This window comes from Lissotriton vulgaris, chromosome 3_1, assembly GCF_964263255.1.
Source record: "Lissotriton vulgaris chromosome 3_1, aLisVul1.2, whole genome shotgun sequence".
Classification (NCBI taxonomy): domain Eukaryota; kingdom Metazoa; phylum Chordata; class Amphibia; order Caudata; family Salamandridae; genus Lissotriton; species Lissotriton vulgaris.
Window position 1 is genome coordinate 892,272,868 of NC_141689.1, and position 14,862 is coordinate 892,287,729.

Here is a 14,862-nt window from a genome sequence, read left to right on the forward strand (position 1 = left end):
TGATCTGAAGCACCCTCTTGTAATCAACAACTATTAGGGTAGGTGGTGACTGATTCTACTGCCAACAGGAGGGCTGTGCTGGATGGAGGGCAAGCTAAATGGGTTTGTGGGCTGTGGCAGCCGGAGGGGCAGGTAACTGGGCAGCACACTGGGGCTGGCTCCCATGTCCTTTTTGAGCTCCACAGTCCTGTCTTTGACAGGACTGGGTATGACTGGCACTGCAGATGCCGAAAGTTGCCCCTTCTACATCAGTGGTAGAGCCGGAAGGACTGCTGTTGCGGCCAGCTCGATAAAGAAATCCCAAGGGATCTGGCAGTGACCCGGCTCTCGCAAAAGTACTCTAATGCAGCGCCGGCCTTGTGGAAGCCATCAAAGGGAATGTCGATCAGCGATGACTGGACATCCGAGATCCCAGTGAACCATAACCATGCGTGGCAATGGAGCATCACAGTAGAAGCCATGGCTCTATACAGGAAGCCTGTGGTGTGCGGTCCACAGTGGATGGCAGACTGCTCGCTGCATCCTTTCTTTCCACCAACGCTTGGTTGAGGATGGCGCAGCCCTCAGGCACCATAGGAAGAAGATGCTCAATAGAGCCCCACAGTGAATGGGAATATAGGAGTCCAAGAGCCATGCACTGTTCACCAACAACAAAGCAAGGCAGCTGGAAGAGAAAATGTGTCCAATCTCTTGGATTCCCTATCCAGTTAAGTGACATTTGGGTTGACCTTTGCTGCTGAGGCCTGCACAAACCAGGCTCTCATGGGGGATGCTGCAAGAGGAAGGCTGGGTCTCCCATGGCAGAACGATGTCAACAGGCAATGATTCACTGCATAGGAGCCCCGGTTAAGGGATTCGCCCAGGACACTTCGGTGCGGGCATTATTATAGGGAAGCAGAGGCTCAGATCAATCAGTCCCAGGTTGAAGCACTTCCGTCAAGACATTGGACTTGACCTCACTAGCAGGCAGCAGGAAATCGAGGGCCTCTGCCACACTGTGCATTACAATGGCAAACGTTGAGACTGCCTCTGACGACTGGCCCAGAGGGGAAAATATGCCAGAGATTGGGGAGGAATCCAAGCCACTAGCATTACTCAGCTCTTCATACCAGTTATCCTCTTCAATGTTCTTCTTTAGTACACCATACACCATCCCCTTGTCTCCCCCTTCAGGGAGGTAGGATTTCCCAATGGGTGAAAAGTCCAGTGGATGACAGGGCCAGCACAGCACTTCGACGATGAGCGGAGCAGGGGCAGCAGAAGGTGGGAGTCAGGGATTGTGATCAGCTCATCGTTGAGTGGCGCTGGCACCAGGGGGTGGGGATGGATCTGGGTTGAATAGAGGTAGTCATCCAGTTTGGATCATGGAGCAGATCCAGAGGTCCCAGCTGGCGTAGAAGTTGAACCAGTCAACAGCAACACAGCAAGGGCACCTCACAATTCTGTGGGGCCCGAAGGTGCGCCCGAGAGAGAATCGATGGCTCAAAGATGGCATGCACTCTGTCATAAAATGCCTTAGGTTGGGTGGGTGTCGCTTAGGCGCCAGGAAACTCGGGGTAGCGTGGAACAGGCCGATTGCCTCACAGACACTGCACTACATGATGGGAAGTTGCCTAGATCTGGAATTCTTCAAGGTGCAGTGTCTTAATTGGCACAGTTAGTGTCCAGTATATTAGAGGCTAAGTTTTCCCTACTTTTGGGCTTTTAAAAAGTGTAGTACAGTAGTGTGTTCTGCAAAATGTATAGTGCTATACTTTGGTTAACTGGAACTCCTTGGTGTTAGATATTTGTAAGAAAATGAGTTCTGTCTATCAAATCCATTAGGATTTTATGTTTTTTGACCACCTGGTTTTTGACCTTTTTCCTGTGGGTTAGCCTGAAAATCTGTGCCTCACCCACGGTAAACTCATAATACAATGGAGTGTGCATATTTACAGCCTGTGTCTGCCTTTTAGGATAAGGATGCTGCAAGGCAGCAAGGGTAAGGGGCTCTTGGCCAGTTACATGAGAACATGGGTGACCAGATGCGAGGGCTGCACTTCGGAGAATCCTGTTGTGCGCAAGACGCTAACAGTGCACAGGTAGCCTGGCCCAGAGGGAACTCTGCAGGATTGGATGCTGACCTGGGGTAGACCTCATAATGTTAGTGTATACTAATAGGGAAATTCAGTGTGTTTTACAGTCTTGTTTTGAGTGACACTCCTTTATACACCTATGTGAAGGACTGCCTTAGTGTGCAGCTTCGTTTCCCTTTGGCCTACAGAGACCAGCGACATACCGAATTAGGGTGTAACCTGTGTGGGAAAATCAAATCTGCAAGTCCAAAAAAGATATCTGTAAAGCTTATGGGTCATGCAAGAATGTCCCATTTCTCTGGCTCAGCTCAGTATCAGAGACCAGGTCTTTTGTCACCCTGCTAAGCTAAGCGAATTACATTTATCACCAGCAGCAGGAATCAAAGACTCCACACACAAAGGGAGCAAAAGTACACAACTTGACTCAGCTTCTGAGGAGTTAAGGGAAGGGGAAGAAGGGTCTGCGTCAATCAATCAGCTGTCACACTGTTCCAGAGATGGGCAGCCCTAGCCCACTGAACATAGGAGGGAGCCTAAACCACTGAAATCAACGCAGGAGGGGCTCGCTTTGAACATTTGTTGTGAAAGGCCCTGGTAGTGGTTTCAGCGAGGGGCGAAGCTGTGGCCCCCAGAGAAGATGTGTCAAGTGCAGTGGTGGCTGCTACCAAACAGGGGGTGATTGGGCTGGGGGGGAGCAGTGGAAGGGGAAAAAAAAAAGAAATAAAAGCACCTACCCGGGTACGGCCAGCCGCTGCCCCTCCTCCATCCTCCATCCTCTTCTCTTCTCCCAGCAGCAGGAAGCACACATGCTCCCAGAATCCCCTAGCCCCTAGTTGTGAATGGTCTGAGCGCTGTGGTTCGGCGCTCAAGACAGGGACTGGGAGGCTATGCATGCTCTCCACCCAGGCTGTGCAGTACTGGTGTTTAGCTGGCCCAAGAAGGCCGGGCAAAATGTCATGCGCACCACTCCTACTACTCCTCCCCTAGTTCTAAACAACCCCGCCCCACCCCTCAACCAACTGAGCCAGTACGGTAAAAAAAAAAATTATAATGTTGCATTGTCATTTTATTTATTTATTTTTTTTAACTGCTGAGCGAGCAGTGGGAGGACACTCCTATGTCTTAGCAGAGGAGCTGCCGCTGGTCACTCCTGAATTAGGTCATTTGGAAATGTCCCAGCAGCTTGTACAGGTGGGTTAGGACAGGGGCGGAGAGATGATGCGACACCCTAAGATAGGCCAGAGGTGCCTCACTTCTGTAACTTACCGCCCCCACTTAAAAGGTCTTGCGCAAGGGCGATAGCTCTCTCTTGGTAGTGTTTTTTGCTGGAGACTATGACGGGAGGCGGCAGCCATAAACAATTGGAAGGAAGAACCCCCTGATGGCCAACTGGACTAAGGACTCAATGGGGTTCTCCCCAGGATCAGGGAATCTGGTCCCCTTACATCCGCTGAGGTCTAGTTGGGGGAAAAGACTGGGCTTCCACGCCAAGGAGGAGAGAGGCCCAGAGGAAACCAAAGACAAAGGCTGGCGCAGAAAACCAGTAGAACTGGCTCCCTGCAAAGTACATCGCCTATGAGGCCAGGAGGCCTTAGGAAACCCGGAGTAAAATGAGCCCAACAGCATACCAAATGGCCCAACAGGGCCCGAGCTATAAGGAAGAGAAGGATTTTTATCTTTGACCAATCCCAGCACAAACACGCAGTGTCTGGAGCTACGCTGCAGCTTTGAAAAATGCCCCTGGGAGTCACCGCAAAGAATCTTTTTTACCATCTCACCCTGGGAGGGGGCAAGCGTGGAACCCCCAAGGAACCCCAAAGATCGGGAGACCCGGGGTTCCCAACCCCCAGGCCATGCTATGCACTGGGGACGACTCAACCCCATTCCCGGACCCCATCAGCCAAAAGGAAACGCTGCTGCGCCCTGCCATTGGCATCCCAGGCCCTCGCTGCCAAAAAGAAACTAAGAGCGCCGTCTTGCTCCCACAACAAGCAAGAAGGAGCCCAGGACCCCATCCCTGGGCCCAGCACCAGGCTGCCATGCTCCCCTCGTAGTAGCAGGCCTGCCCCTCTCCCTGTGTCGGGGGGAGTGGGAGGCTGCCACAACAAGGGGTGCCCCACCCATAAGAGATTCGTTGGCTCCCACAGTAGCACAGTAGGGTGCTGCACGAGCGGGGAGGTGGGCTCCCTCATCTGCACCCCATCATGGGCTAGCACCGGGGACCCTCAAAGAAAATGAAAAGGCTGCGCAGTAAAAAACAAGAAAAGTAAGCAGGTCTCCACTAAGCACCGGGAGAGCGGCTCATCAAATAAGCACGCCCTGAGGAGGGATCGCCCCATAATGCCCTGTGGGGCTTTGCAATTTAGAACATTTTTAGACTTCGTGCTGGCCCCAGGATAGTGGGGACACTGTCAACTAAGTCCAGAAGAGTGTGGGGGAGCTACAGGAGCAGCACAGTCTCCCCCAAAGGATGTAAAACAGTACTGACACAAGTTTGCAGGGTCCAAAAATGAAGGACCAACCTGGTACTCCATTTAAGTTTCAAGCATTCGCCAGGCTGGAGCATGTGGTCCTCCGCTCAGAATGTAGTGCCCTCCAGCGGCTCAGTTTAAGGCTGCAGTTATTGTTGCCTGAAGGTGGTTACAGAAGTGTACATGCTGTGCATCCCTATAGGGGTGAAGTTTAATGTACAAAATGTACAACACCCTCTACGGGTGAAGTTTATGGTTACATATTTGTGCTCAAAATGTGATGCCCCCCTAGGGGCGGTTTTTATGATTATGTTTTCAAATGTTGACAGTATTTAAAAAACACACAGGCACATGTGAAGTTCATTCTTTTAAATGCTTTATTGAAATGCTTTATTGAGATGAGAAAGTTGTCAGTGATTACTGATCATAATGTCTGTGCTTTATTATCAGTAATAAGCAAGTTAATTCATGATTATTTTTTATTATTGCATTTTCTACTAAAATGACGGTATTTTGACATGTGGTTTGTTGATCTTAAACCTTTGACCAAGTCAAGGTACTTAACCTGATGTGGTTGTATGACCCCTTTCGGTGGTGTGTGGTGATTACGCAATGTAATTAAAAGGCATTTTCATTAGTCTTATGTATATTTGTAAATTACTGCGTAGTATTGATTGGTGTGTATGTGTGTGTACTAACTGTACTTTTCCTTTTCCAAAAGAAAAAGTGCAAACTGGACAAACATTTATTGAGTGTTATTATTGTGTGCCAGTGAATGGTGATTACCAGCCCAAAACACCTCTCTTGAGTAGGCCTTGGACTGGTATGCTCCACTACCCTGAGAGTCAAGGGCTACAATGGGGTGTTTGGTTCCCAGAAAAGAACAAATGTGGAACAATTACTTGTGCAGGCCACACAACTAATGGCCCATTTCTTTACAATATTGTTGCCTCATGTAGGCATATTTTCAAATGTTTTACATGACAGAAACAGAATTGTGTTACCATGGAAGAGGACTCCCCCACTGCTGGCAGCTTGATGCAGATCTGCTCCAAATGCTGTGGTCCTGCGCCTCCCTCCACCTTTACTGGCGAGCTGTTGCTGCAGCATTGGCGATCTGCACCGACACATCCCTGCCGCCCACGTGGGAGGTTTGCATTTTAGGGGTCTATGTTAGGTCCAAGGAGAACAGAGTCACCTCACGGTTCAGAGACTTAGGGCTAATAGTTGCCAAATACTTGATTACGAAGCGGTGGAAACAGACAGACCCGCCAGAGATAATCAGCTGGACAAGCTCACTTAAGTTATGGGCACAGGCGGAGAGTACAGCAATGCACAGGGAGGAAACGGCAGGGCTCCGCAAATACCCCATAGCGCAGCACTGGGACACCGTACTCACAGCGTTCCGTAGTGGAACTACTGGGGAAGATGCAGATGCACAACCAGCATTCACAAAGTATACCTGCTGAAGGTCTCGGGAGGCGGGGAGCTAGAAGATAGTGGCAAGCTTACACAAACCATTGACTGTCGCCTGGCAGAATGGGACTGCTGCAGCGTATCTCTGCCCCCCCTCTGTTCAGGCACCTCCCTCTCGACACTGGCCCCCAACACCTAGATGAGTCAGAGTTCCACTCTAGTGAATTGACATTCTGCGACTACCACACTACACTGACCCTCGCCCAGTACCGTAAAAGCTATCTCAATTGATTTTTGATGGCAGCCTTTTTAACATGTTTGAAATTGTTCTTATGAAATTGTATATTCTGTTGGTGTGAGTGAGCTTCTCTGTGTCCCTTTTCTTTGAGACAAATCAACTTGTCGGCCTAGTGCGTTGGCCTTATGAACCTGTCTCCACCATCTGTTCAGTTTGTGGTGGTTCGCACGTACTGATTTCACTGATACCAACGTTGCCGTCAAATGATATTGGCGACTTCTCTTCCCCTCTCTGGCGAAATCCTTTCTACAACGCTGAATGGACACTGCGTAGCGGTGCGGAGACAGGCAATCGCACAACTGTTCTGAGAAGCGATTTGTTAGTGACAAGTTCGTGTGTCATCACACCTTGAAGAACACTCTGTTATATTATGAGTCGTTGCTTTATGATAGCATTGTTGAGATGTTGTAATGTACTGATGGAACAATACTTCTGACATTTTTGTTTTGTAATTTGTTATATGATTACAGACTAATATGGAAGGTAATAAGGAAAAAAGATAAAAACAAATAAAGATATTTTTTAAAACATAATAAATGGAAGAGGAGTTTCCCCGAATGTTGTGGTTAGTTAGAGCACCTGTCATGTTGCGAATACATGAAGTTACTTTGCCAGTGTTTTCTTTCTTTTCATTCTTGATTCTTTTTTTTGTTACACTTATGTCTTTAGCTTCAAGTCATTCAAGGCCAATATAATAATTTCTTTATGCCATTAAGAATCATAATTTCCTGTCAGTGGTGTGCATAACAATTAAAAGGGGTTTAGGTATTGTACAGAGACCAGCTTGCTTTGAAGCACCTATACCGTTATATTAAAATGACAAACTCTGTTTCAAATATACCCATGCCTATTGGCATTCATCTTGTGGCATTTGTGCAGTATCATGCAGGTTTACAATGCATTGCAATGTGATTATGAATACACAGAAAGTAAACTATGTCTGTTTTACATACCTTTAACTTATCAGTAAAAGAAGTGTAAAAACTTCATTCATACCAGGGTTACCAAAAAACATATTACGGCATTTAACAGGAAGTAAATCTGTAGGAAAAAGACAAATAAAAAGTGCAAAGGAAAACACCTTGCTTTCTTTTTTAGTAATATTAGATCTCAAAGGCACTGCTGCTTAAGAGGGGTTGATTTAGTTTAGAAATATTGATTCACAGAGAGCCTCCCACCAGGTTATTTTTAATCAGGCACCAAGTAATAAGCATAACATATTATAGCAATCTACAGAAAATATAATATTTACCTTAGCAAGGATGTGTTTGTCTTTTATTATGTATTCATAAGTAGTTAGAAGTACGTTAAATTTCCCAGAACGCAGTTGAGGAACAAGTGACCGGCGCATCGCCGGTGTTCCCTAAAAATGAAATACAAATAGTGCATTAAATATGTTGCATAATTCTTTGTAATTTTGAAAATCAGATGAGGATATGTTACTATTCACCTACAAGAAAATAGACCAGGGCTTAATTTGAGTTGGTGAGTGGCACTGGCACTCTTTTTGTTTTGCAGACTGGCACTTTTTTGTTTCTCCTCTGGGTGCAGACCAGAAAAAAAATGTTTTGAAGACTTCTGATCTATGCCCTCAGAAACAGGCATGGAATTCTCATCCTATGATATGGTTGCAGAGCTTTCTCAGGGATTACACTGAAGATTTGGAACTCCCTACCTCAATTGGTACATAGAATTTCTTCCTTTACCTCCTTCAAAAAAGAAGTAAAAATGCTTCTAATGAACAAATTCACATCGTAAGACTAGAATTCTATGTTGACCTCTAGTCACCTATGCGATCCATTTATTATTGCTTACCTCTATTGCATTGAAGACTAATACTGAATGTATATTTCTACGCCAAACACCTATTGTTTATTAACTGTGTATTGTGAAGCGTTCTGATTCCCTCGTGGATCATTCTTTGTTGACTACTAGTCACCTATACCATCCATATACTGATATCTACCTCTTTTGTAATGAATGGCAAATACTGAATGTATGTATACTACCTCAACCATTCTAATGTTTAATTACAGTATATTGTAAAGTGCTCAGATACCCTTGTGGGTCATGCTCCGCTATATACAACTTTATAAATAAATAAAATATAACTGCCTGGGTGATGCGACACCACTGACACATCACCATTGGTAAAATTCAGTCTATGAAAGAAAAAAAGTGTCTTGAGACTTCCCCAGGACTCATTTTCCAGCGCCCACTGCCATCATTGCTGCACTTGGAACAAGCATTTACAATGCAATGGTTTCGCCTTTGGAAAGGTTAGAGCTATTGGCATTGCTCATGACATTTCTTTTTTTTTTTTTCTTATAAATAAATGGCATTGTTATTTACATTGCCAACAGCTCTCTCAGCCCACACAGCTCGCTCAGCTCTCACAGCCCACAAAGCTCTCACAGCTCTCACAGCCCACACAGCCCACACAGCTCTCACAGCCCACACAGCTCTCACAGCCCACACAGCTCTCACAGCCCACACAGCTCTCACAGCCCACACAGCTCTCACAGCCCACACAGCTCTCACAGCCCACACAGCCGTGTTGGGAGATGGAGGATGTGTGAGCATCATGTAGAGATGTATGGATGTCCTTCAGGGACCAGGAGTGTTTCCAGCAGCCATGAACGCCATCTTACCTTGTCCCCACAGCACCTGGGCGAGGCCACTTCTGCCCGGTCGAACAGCAGCTGCTGCAGCCATGGTCACCACTCCGGGCTCTGAAGAGGGCGGCAAGCAGCCATGCTGTGGAGGCGATGCTGGGACAGTTCACTGCGGGTCCTAGGTCACCCTCCACCCGTCAGCCCTAGCTGGATCACTAGAGACACCGGACCGTTCACCAGATATTAAAGTCCAAACAAGATGCACTGCAAGACAACCATTGTAGAACCACTGGGACCTAGGCTAATGCGCGGTCTGTAATAGGATTAACGGACCCGCAGCGTCCATGCGCGACCCTTAAATGGCCACAGTGAAATCTTGGTTATGGTATTTAGGCAACCGCTACACGTCAGATGGGCGTCCACAGCAACGGTCCAAAAGCCACCCATGGGGTCCTCCGCACCACCGTAACTGTAAGACCGCTTCTTTCTAAATTCATGTTAACCCATCTAACGACTGCCCGAAGAAAGCAGCCTCTTCCAGGGCCGGTCTTCAAACTCACAACGGGATTGTTTCCCGGATTAGTGAAAGTGGCTTCTGTGGATGATGTGCTTTGCTAGAAGGAGAACGCTTTGGAAATGCGCTTCAACAGGGTCAACCCTCGGAACTCATGTCCAGCCACGGATCTGACGGACAGTTGTATTGAAGAGGGACATTACAGCAGTCTGGCGTGAGACGCTCTATTTGCATCTAAATTCGTCTATGCGCTACTTCTAGCATTCCAAACTGCAATCTAAACCTCAAAGCCATTCGAGTGCTTTCAGAGTGGGGGTGCCCCCTCTCTTTGCACCGACAGTTGCCTGACTCCCTGTTGTAGTCCGGTCCTTGGAAGCTCCCTGCTGTGGGGACGCCCCCCGTTCATTAGCCTGCAGCAGTGGGGGTTTAGCTCTGGCCCGATGAATGCACATGTCACCAGGCCAGCCTGTGCGTCAGAGGGGGAGCGGTCGCATCAATGAGATACCATCGAGCATCCGTAGCGACCACAGTAGCTGGACATTTGGAAACCTAGACCCCAGGTCCTACAAGGGTCCACGTTATACTGACGAGACTGGATATTTAGAAAGCGTTTGACTGAACTCACAACTCTGTGCACCCTTTCCTTGTTCCAGGCAGAAGGGGTTGAACGTTTCCCTAAAGCTTCGCATCCAAAGGCCAGAGATACCTTCTGACCGACCCTAGAACTAGAACTGCTGTGGCCCAAATATACGATGTTCCCCCATTCACGGCAAACACTAAGTGTGTTCCACGGGGGCTAAATGAAATGAAATGAAATGAAAATTAGACTTGTAGAGCGCTGCAGTTGCCCTGAGGCATCCAGGCGCTGGAGCTAAACCAACAAACCTGACCACTGAGGTTACTAGTTGTTGAACAGGAGGGTTTTAAGCTGTTTCCTGAAACTGGTGAGATTTGTATTGTTTCGCATCTGCAGAGGGAGGGTGTTCCACAGTTTGGCAACGTTGTATGAGAACGAGCGTCCTCCTGCTCTAGTTCTAAATATTCGAGGGATTTTGGCAAGTGTAGCAGTTGAGGAGCGTAGAGTTTTATTGGGTTGGTATGGGGAGATCAGGGAGGAGTTGATTTCTGGGCCCGTTCTCCAGAAGGTCTGGTGGGCGATGCAGAGAGCCTTGAACTTTACTCTGTCCCTGACAGGCAGCCAGTGTAGAGTTTTTAGGCCGGATTTTATTGAGGTCCTCCGAGGGATTCCCAGGAGTGCCCGGGCAGCACAGTTTTGAGTGCGCTGAAGTTTTTGTAGAGTATAGTCCGGGGCTCCAAGATAAAGGGCATTGTTGAAATCCAGCCGTGATTGGATCAGGCCCTGTATGACAATTTGTCTGGCCTCGAATGGAAGGAGGGGAAGGATTTTTTTGATTACCCTGAGAAGGCCAATACAAGTGGCTGACACCTTAGTGGCCTGAGTATTTAGGCTCAGCGATTTGTCGAGCCATACTCCCAGGCTTTTGATATTGTCTTTGGGGAGAGGGGGAGTGCCCATACTTGAGGGCCATATTAGCTCCAGAGTGGAGGGAGTTGCTGGGCCAAGGAGCATAAGCTCCGTTTTATCATCGTTGAGCTTTAAGCATGAGCTCAACATCCACCTTTTTACGTCCTCCAGGCAGGCCGCCAGGTCAGGTGGAGTCTGGAGACCGCTCTTCTGTGCAAGGGAGACCACCAGCTGGGTGTCGTCCGCATAGGAGATGATATTAACACCATGCGGACGAACAATCCCAGCCAGCGGCCTCATGTATACATTGAAGAGCGTAGGGCTTAGGGAAGAGCCCTGCGGCACTCCGCACCCCAGTGGCCTACTGGAGGATACAGATGTGCCGTCGAAGACCTGGAAGGTTCTGTCTGACAGGAAGGATTCCAGCCACGACAGGGCATCTCCGGATACTCCCAGGTCGGCAAGACGGTTCAACAAGATCTTGTGGTGTACCGTGTCGAACGCGGCGCTTAGATCGAGGAGGATCACTGCCACTGAACCCCCTCGATCCAAGATCCGTCTTGCCTCCTCGGTTACAGCTAGTAGGGCGGTCTCTGTCCCATGTTTGGGGCGAAAACCCGTCTGGGAAGCATCAAGGAGGTGGTTGTCCTCGAGAAATGTCGTCAGAATGGTGTTGACGTGCTTCTCCAGGATTTTTGACGCCCATGGGAGCAAAGAGATTGGACGGTAGTTACCCGCATTAGCTGGGTCCAGGGAGGGTTTCTTTAGGAGGGCCCGCACCATTGCATGCTTCCAGGTTACGGGTACTGTCTTACTCAGTATAGAAGAGTTCAGCAGTTCTAGCAGGGTGGGGAAGATAATGTCACTGGCTAGACCCAGTGGGCCTGGAGGGGCCGGATCACAAGGGGAACCGGTTTTTATTTGTATGGCTAGTTTCTTTAAAGTTTCCATTGTTATCAAGGGAAACGATTTCAGCTCAATGTCCCTGTCCAGGGCAGAGTCCAAGCATTGAGGGGGCGGATCGATAGGTGAGTTAAGGAAAGAAGAGTATATTTTATTTACTTTTTGGAAAAAGAATTCCACCAAGTCATTGCATTTGGACAATGAATTGTTATTATCTGAGGCGGGTGGGGGTGGTTTTGTCAGAGAGTTTACTATGTGGTATATTTCTTTCGGTTTTGATTTTGCCACTGTTATTTTATGGGTGTAGTAAGCTGCTTGCGCGTTTTTTATGGCCATTTTGTACTCCCTAATCATTTCCCTGTAAATAGTTTTTTCGGCTTGGTTGTAGGATATGCGCCACTTCCTCTCTTGTCTCTTGCATAGGCGTTTCTGGTTTCTAAGATCTTCTGAATACCATGGGGCTGATTTGCTTTGTCTTTTTGATCTAGATGGATATGATGGGAGACTTAAGTCCAAAGAGGTTGTTAGCCAGTCTTCATATCTGATGTTATTGGATGTAGGGTCGTGAGAGAGGGAGGGTCTGGTGTTACTGAGAGTTTTCGTCCAGTTGTCAAGAGGAAGTTTTGACCAGTTTCGAGTTTTCCTGGATGTAAACAAGGAAGGGGGTGGTTTACTTGTAGTCCAGGTAAACGCTATCAGGAAGTGATCGGTCCATGGGAGCTTGTTAATATTGTCTACTTTGAGCTGGTCGCTATTACTGAAAATTGGATCTAGAAGATGCCCCTTTTCGTGTGTGGCCGAAGGAACTCGTTGCTCTAATTGGATGGCAGCCAAGTTTGATTGTATCTCTGATGCCGTGGGATCTAGCAAGTTGTCAAAATGAAAATTAAAATCTCCCAGAATGGTGAAATTGGAGGGGGAGACAACCAGCTGTGAAGCCACTGACAGGAGAGAAGTATTGAATTGTCCAGTGGAACCCGGGGGGCGATAAATGAGGATGCCGGTAAAACTGGAATTGGGGGAGAACTCGATAGAGAAAGAGAGGTTTTCGCAGTCCTCAATGTCGTCCGCTAAACAGCGGCAGACATAGTTCTCTTTGTAGATAATCGCGAGGCCGCCACCTCTACCTAGTGGTCGATCAACCCGCGCTATCTGGTATCCTGGAATTATAGCCTGTGCTAGGTCCGGCTGAGAGTCTTGGTTCAGCCACGTTTCAGTTAGGAACATAGCATCAGGGGAGTGTTCGTCTAATAACAAAGAGATTTCTGTACAGTGTTTTACTAGTGACCTGCAGTTAAGTAGGAACATGGAATATTCCTGTGCCTCCGCTCTGGTTTGGGCAGTTTTAGAGGTGAGTTCAAACTTACAGTGCGTGCAGCGGCGGGGCATCTCCAAAGGATGTCCTGGGGCTCCACAGCTTGGTAGTATTGGTGGACGTAGCTGATGTAAGACACTCGAGCTGTAAATGTGTCTACTGGCCCCTGAAGGGCCAGGGAGCGGGGCCGCGGGGCCCGGCCGGGCGCGGACGAGCGCAGACGAGCTTGCCTTAAGCGCGCCTTCGGCGCGCTTTCGTCGCGCTCATCCGCTGCGCGTCCTACGAGTGATCATGGTTATGAATGGGGAGGTAGGGAGCAAATAAGGGGGCGTGGCCTGTCGAGTGGGCGTGTCTCCTCGTCGAGAGAATGGCGCCTGGAGTTTGTGTCAACACTCTCCGCTGCAGCTTTCAATCAGCTGTGCGGGGTGCTGGCTGGTCGAGTATCGAGTGCTCAGGGGTGAGTGAGTTAAAAGTACACAAAACACACAAGTGAACACGTTATACAATTTTTTTAAAAGAGAGGAACAGGTCGGCTCCCGGCTTTTCGCCTCAGGAGGGGTTTGTCTGTCTAAAGCGCCGCTCTCAGTCAGCGCGCGCTTATGTAGCGAGAGGGGGCGTGGCCTGTCGAGTGGGCGTGTCTCCTCGTCGAGAGAATGGCGCCTGGAGTTTGTGTCAACACTCTCCGCTGCAGCTTTCAATCAGCTGTGCGGGGTGCTGGCTGGTCGAGTATCGAGTGCTCAGGGGTGAGTGAGTTAAAAGTACACAAAGCACACAAGTGAACACGTTATACAATTTTTAGTGAACACGTTCCGGACAGACGCTCCAAGGATGAACTGCAAGCTGCCCGGATTTAGGCAACTGTGAAGGGAGCATTCCCTGCTGTGCCAGCCGCAAAAGGGCACGGGCAGAGGACGATGGCGCACTCACCATTGCCAGTGTCAACTTCAGATCACTACATACAGTCCACGCTCACTTCAGTGGTACACTTAGTGAGGGAAGCAGGTGACTTTAGGGCAGCCTGGGGGTTTAATGCTTCAAGTAGAAACCTTTAGGAGAGCAGGATCAATTATAGATACACACAAAGCAAACTAATCCGACTTCGAGGCCTAGCTCGCAAGACTGTTTACACATCACTGGCCCAGGAAATGTACACTAATAAAATTATTTGAATTATGGCTCTCAGACAAGCGCTTGATTCCAGCAGGGGACAACTCAAAACTGAACCCCACCCTCGGCGCAGTACTCCCCTCCGCCCACCACCACGGACCATGCGGAGACCACACTGTGCAGGACTGGTATTCTATGGGTTTCTATGTCAACACCGCAGGAATAGAGGAAAACAAAAGAGCGATAAACACAAGGACACCATGGCAGATGAATCCAGACCGGGGGGGGGGTTGGTTTGGGGGAATTCAGCAGCGGTTCCTGAAGCCGAATGGCGCAAGTTACCTACCAGGCGCATATTCTTCAGCCTTGGCAAGTGTTGAGCGAGTTGGGCACCCGTTAGGTGTGTGCCATGCTTCCCTACCAATCACTGGTAGAGCAAGGAATGTTACTCACCTCCATTAACTCAGTATCCTTTTTAAGCCCTAGTGGCAAGGAATGGATTCCGGGGGTCGGGGTAGAGCTGCAGTACACACCTCTGCTGGGGTACCAGGGCAGAGGGCCGTGCCCAGCACTGGAATATGCCACAAAAAGGGGCAACTCAGGGCTTCTGGGGGATATACTGCTGCTCCATAAAAAGGGCAGGGGGAGGGAGGTTTGGACTG

The 14,862-nt window shown here is 48.6% G+C and overlaps 1 protein-coding gene across 4 annotated transcripts in view; it reads right to left on the reverse strand.

The window, feature by feature from the left end:
- The window catches only part of SMARCA2 (SWI/SNF related BAF chromatin remodeling complex subunit ATPase 2), a 1,892,118-nt gene that overhangs the window by 1,254,055 nt on the left and 623,201 nt on the right, over nucleotides 1-14,862 (reverse strand). For all 4 annotated transcript variants that reach the window (XM_086961220.1, XM_086961218.1, XM_086961217.1 and 1 more), the window contains exon 18: nucleotides 7,513-7,623. In XM_086961220.1, the coding sequence (XP_086817346.1) occupies nucleotides 7,513-7,623 (111 nt within the window). The remainder of the gene's footprint in view (nucleotides 1-7,512; nucleotides 7,624-14,862) is intronic.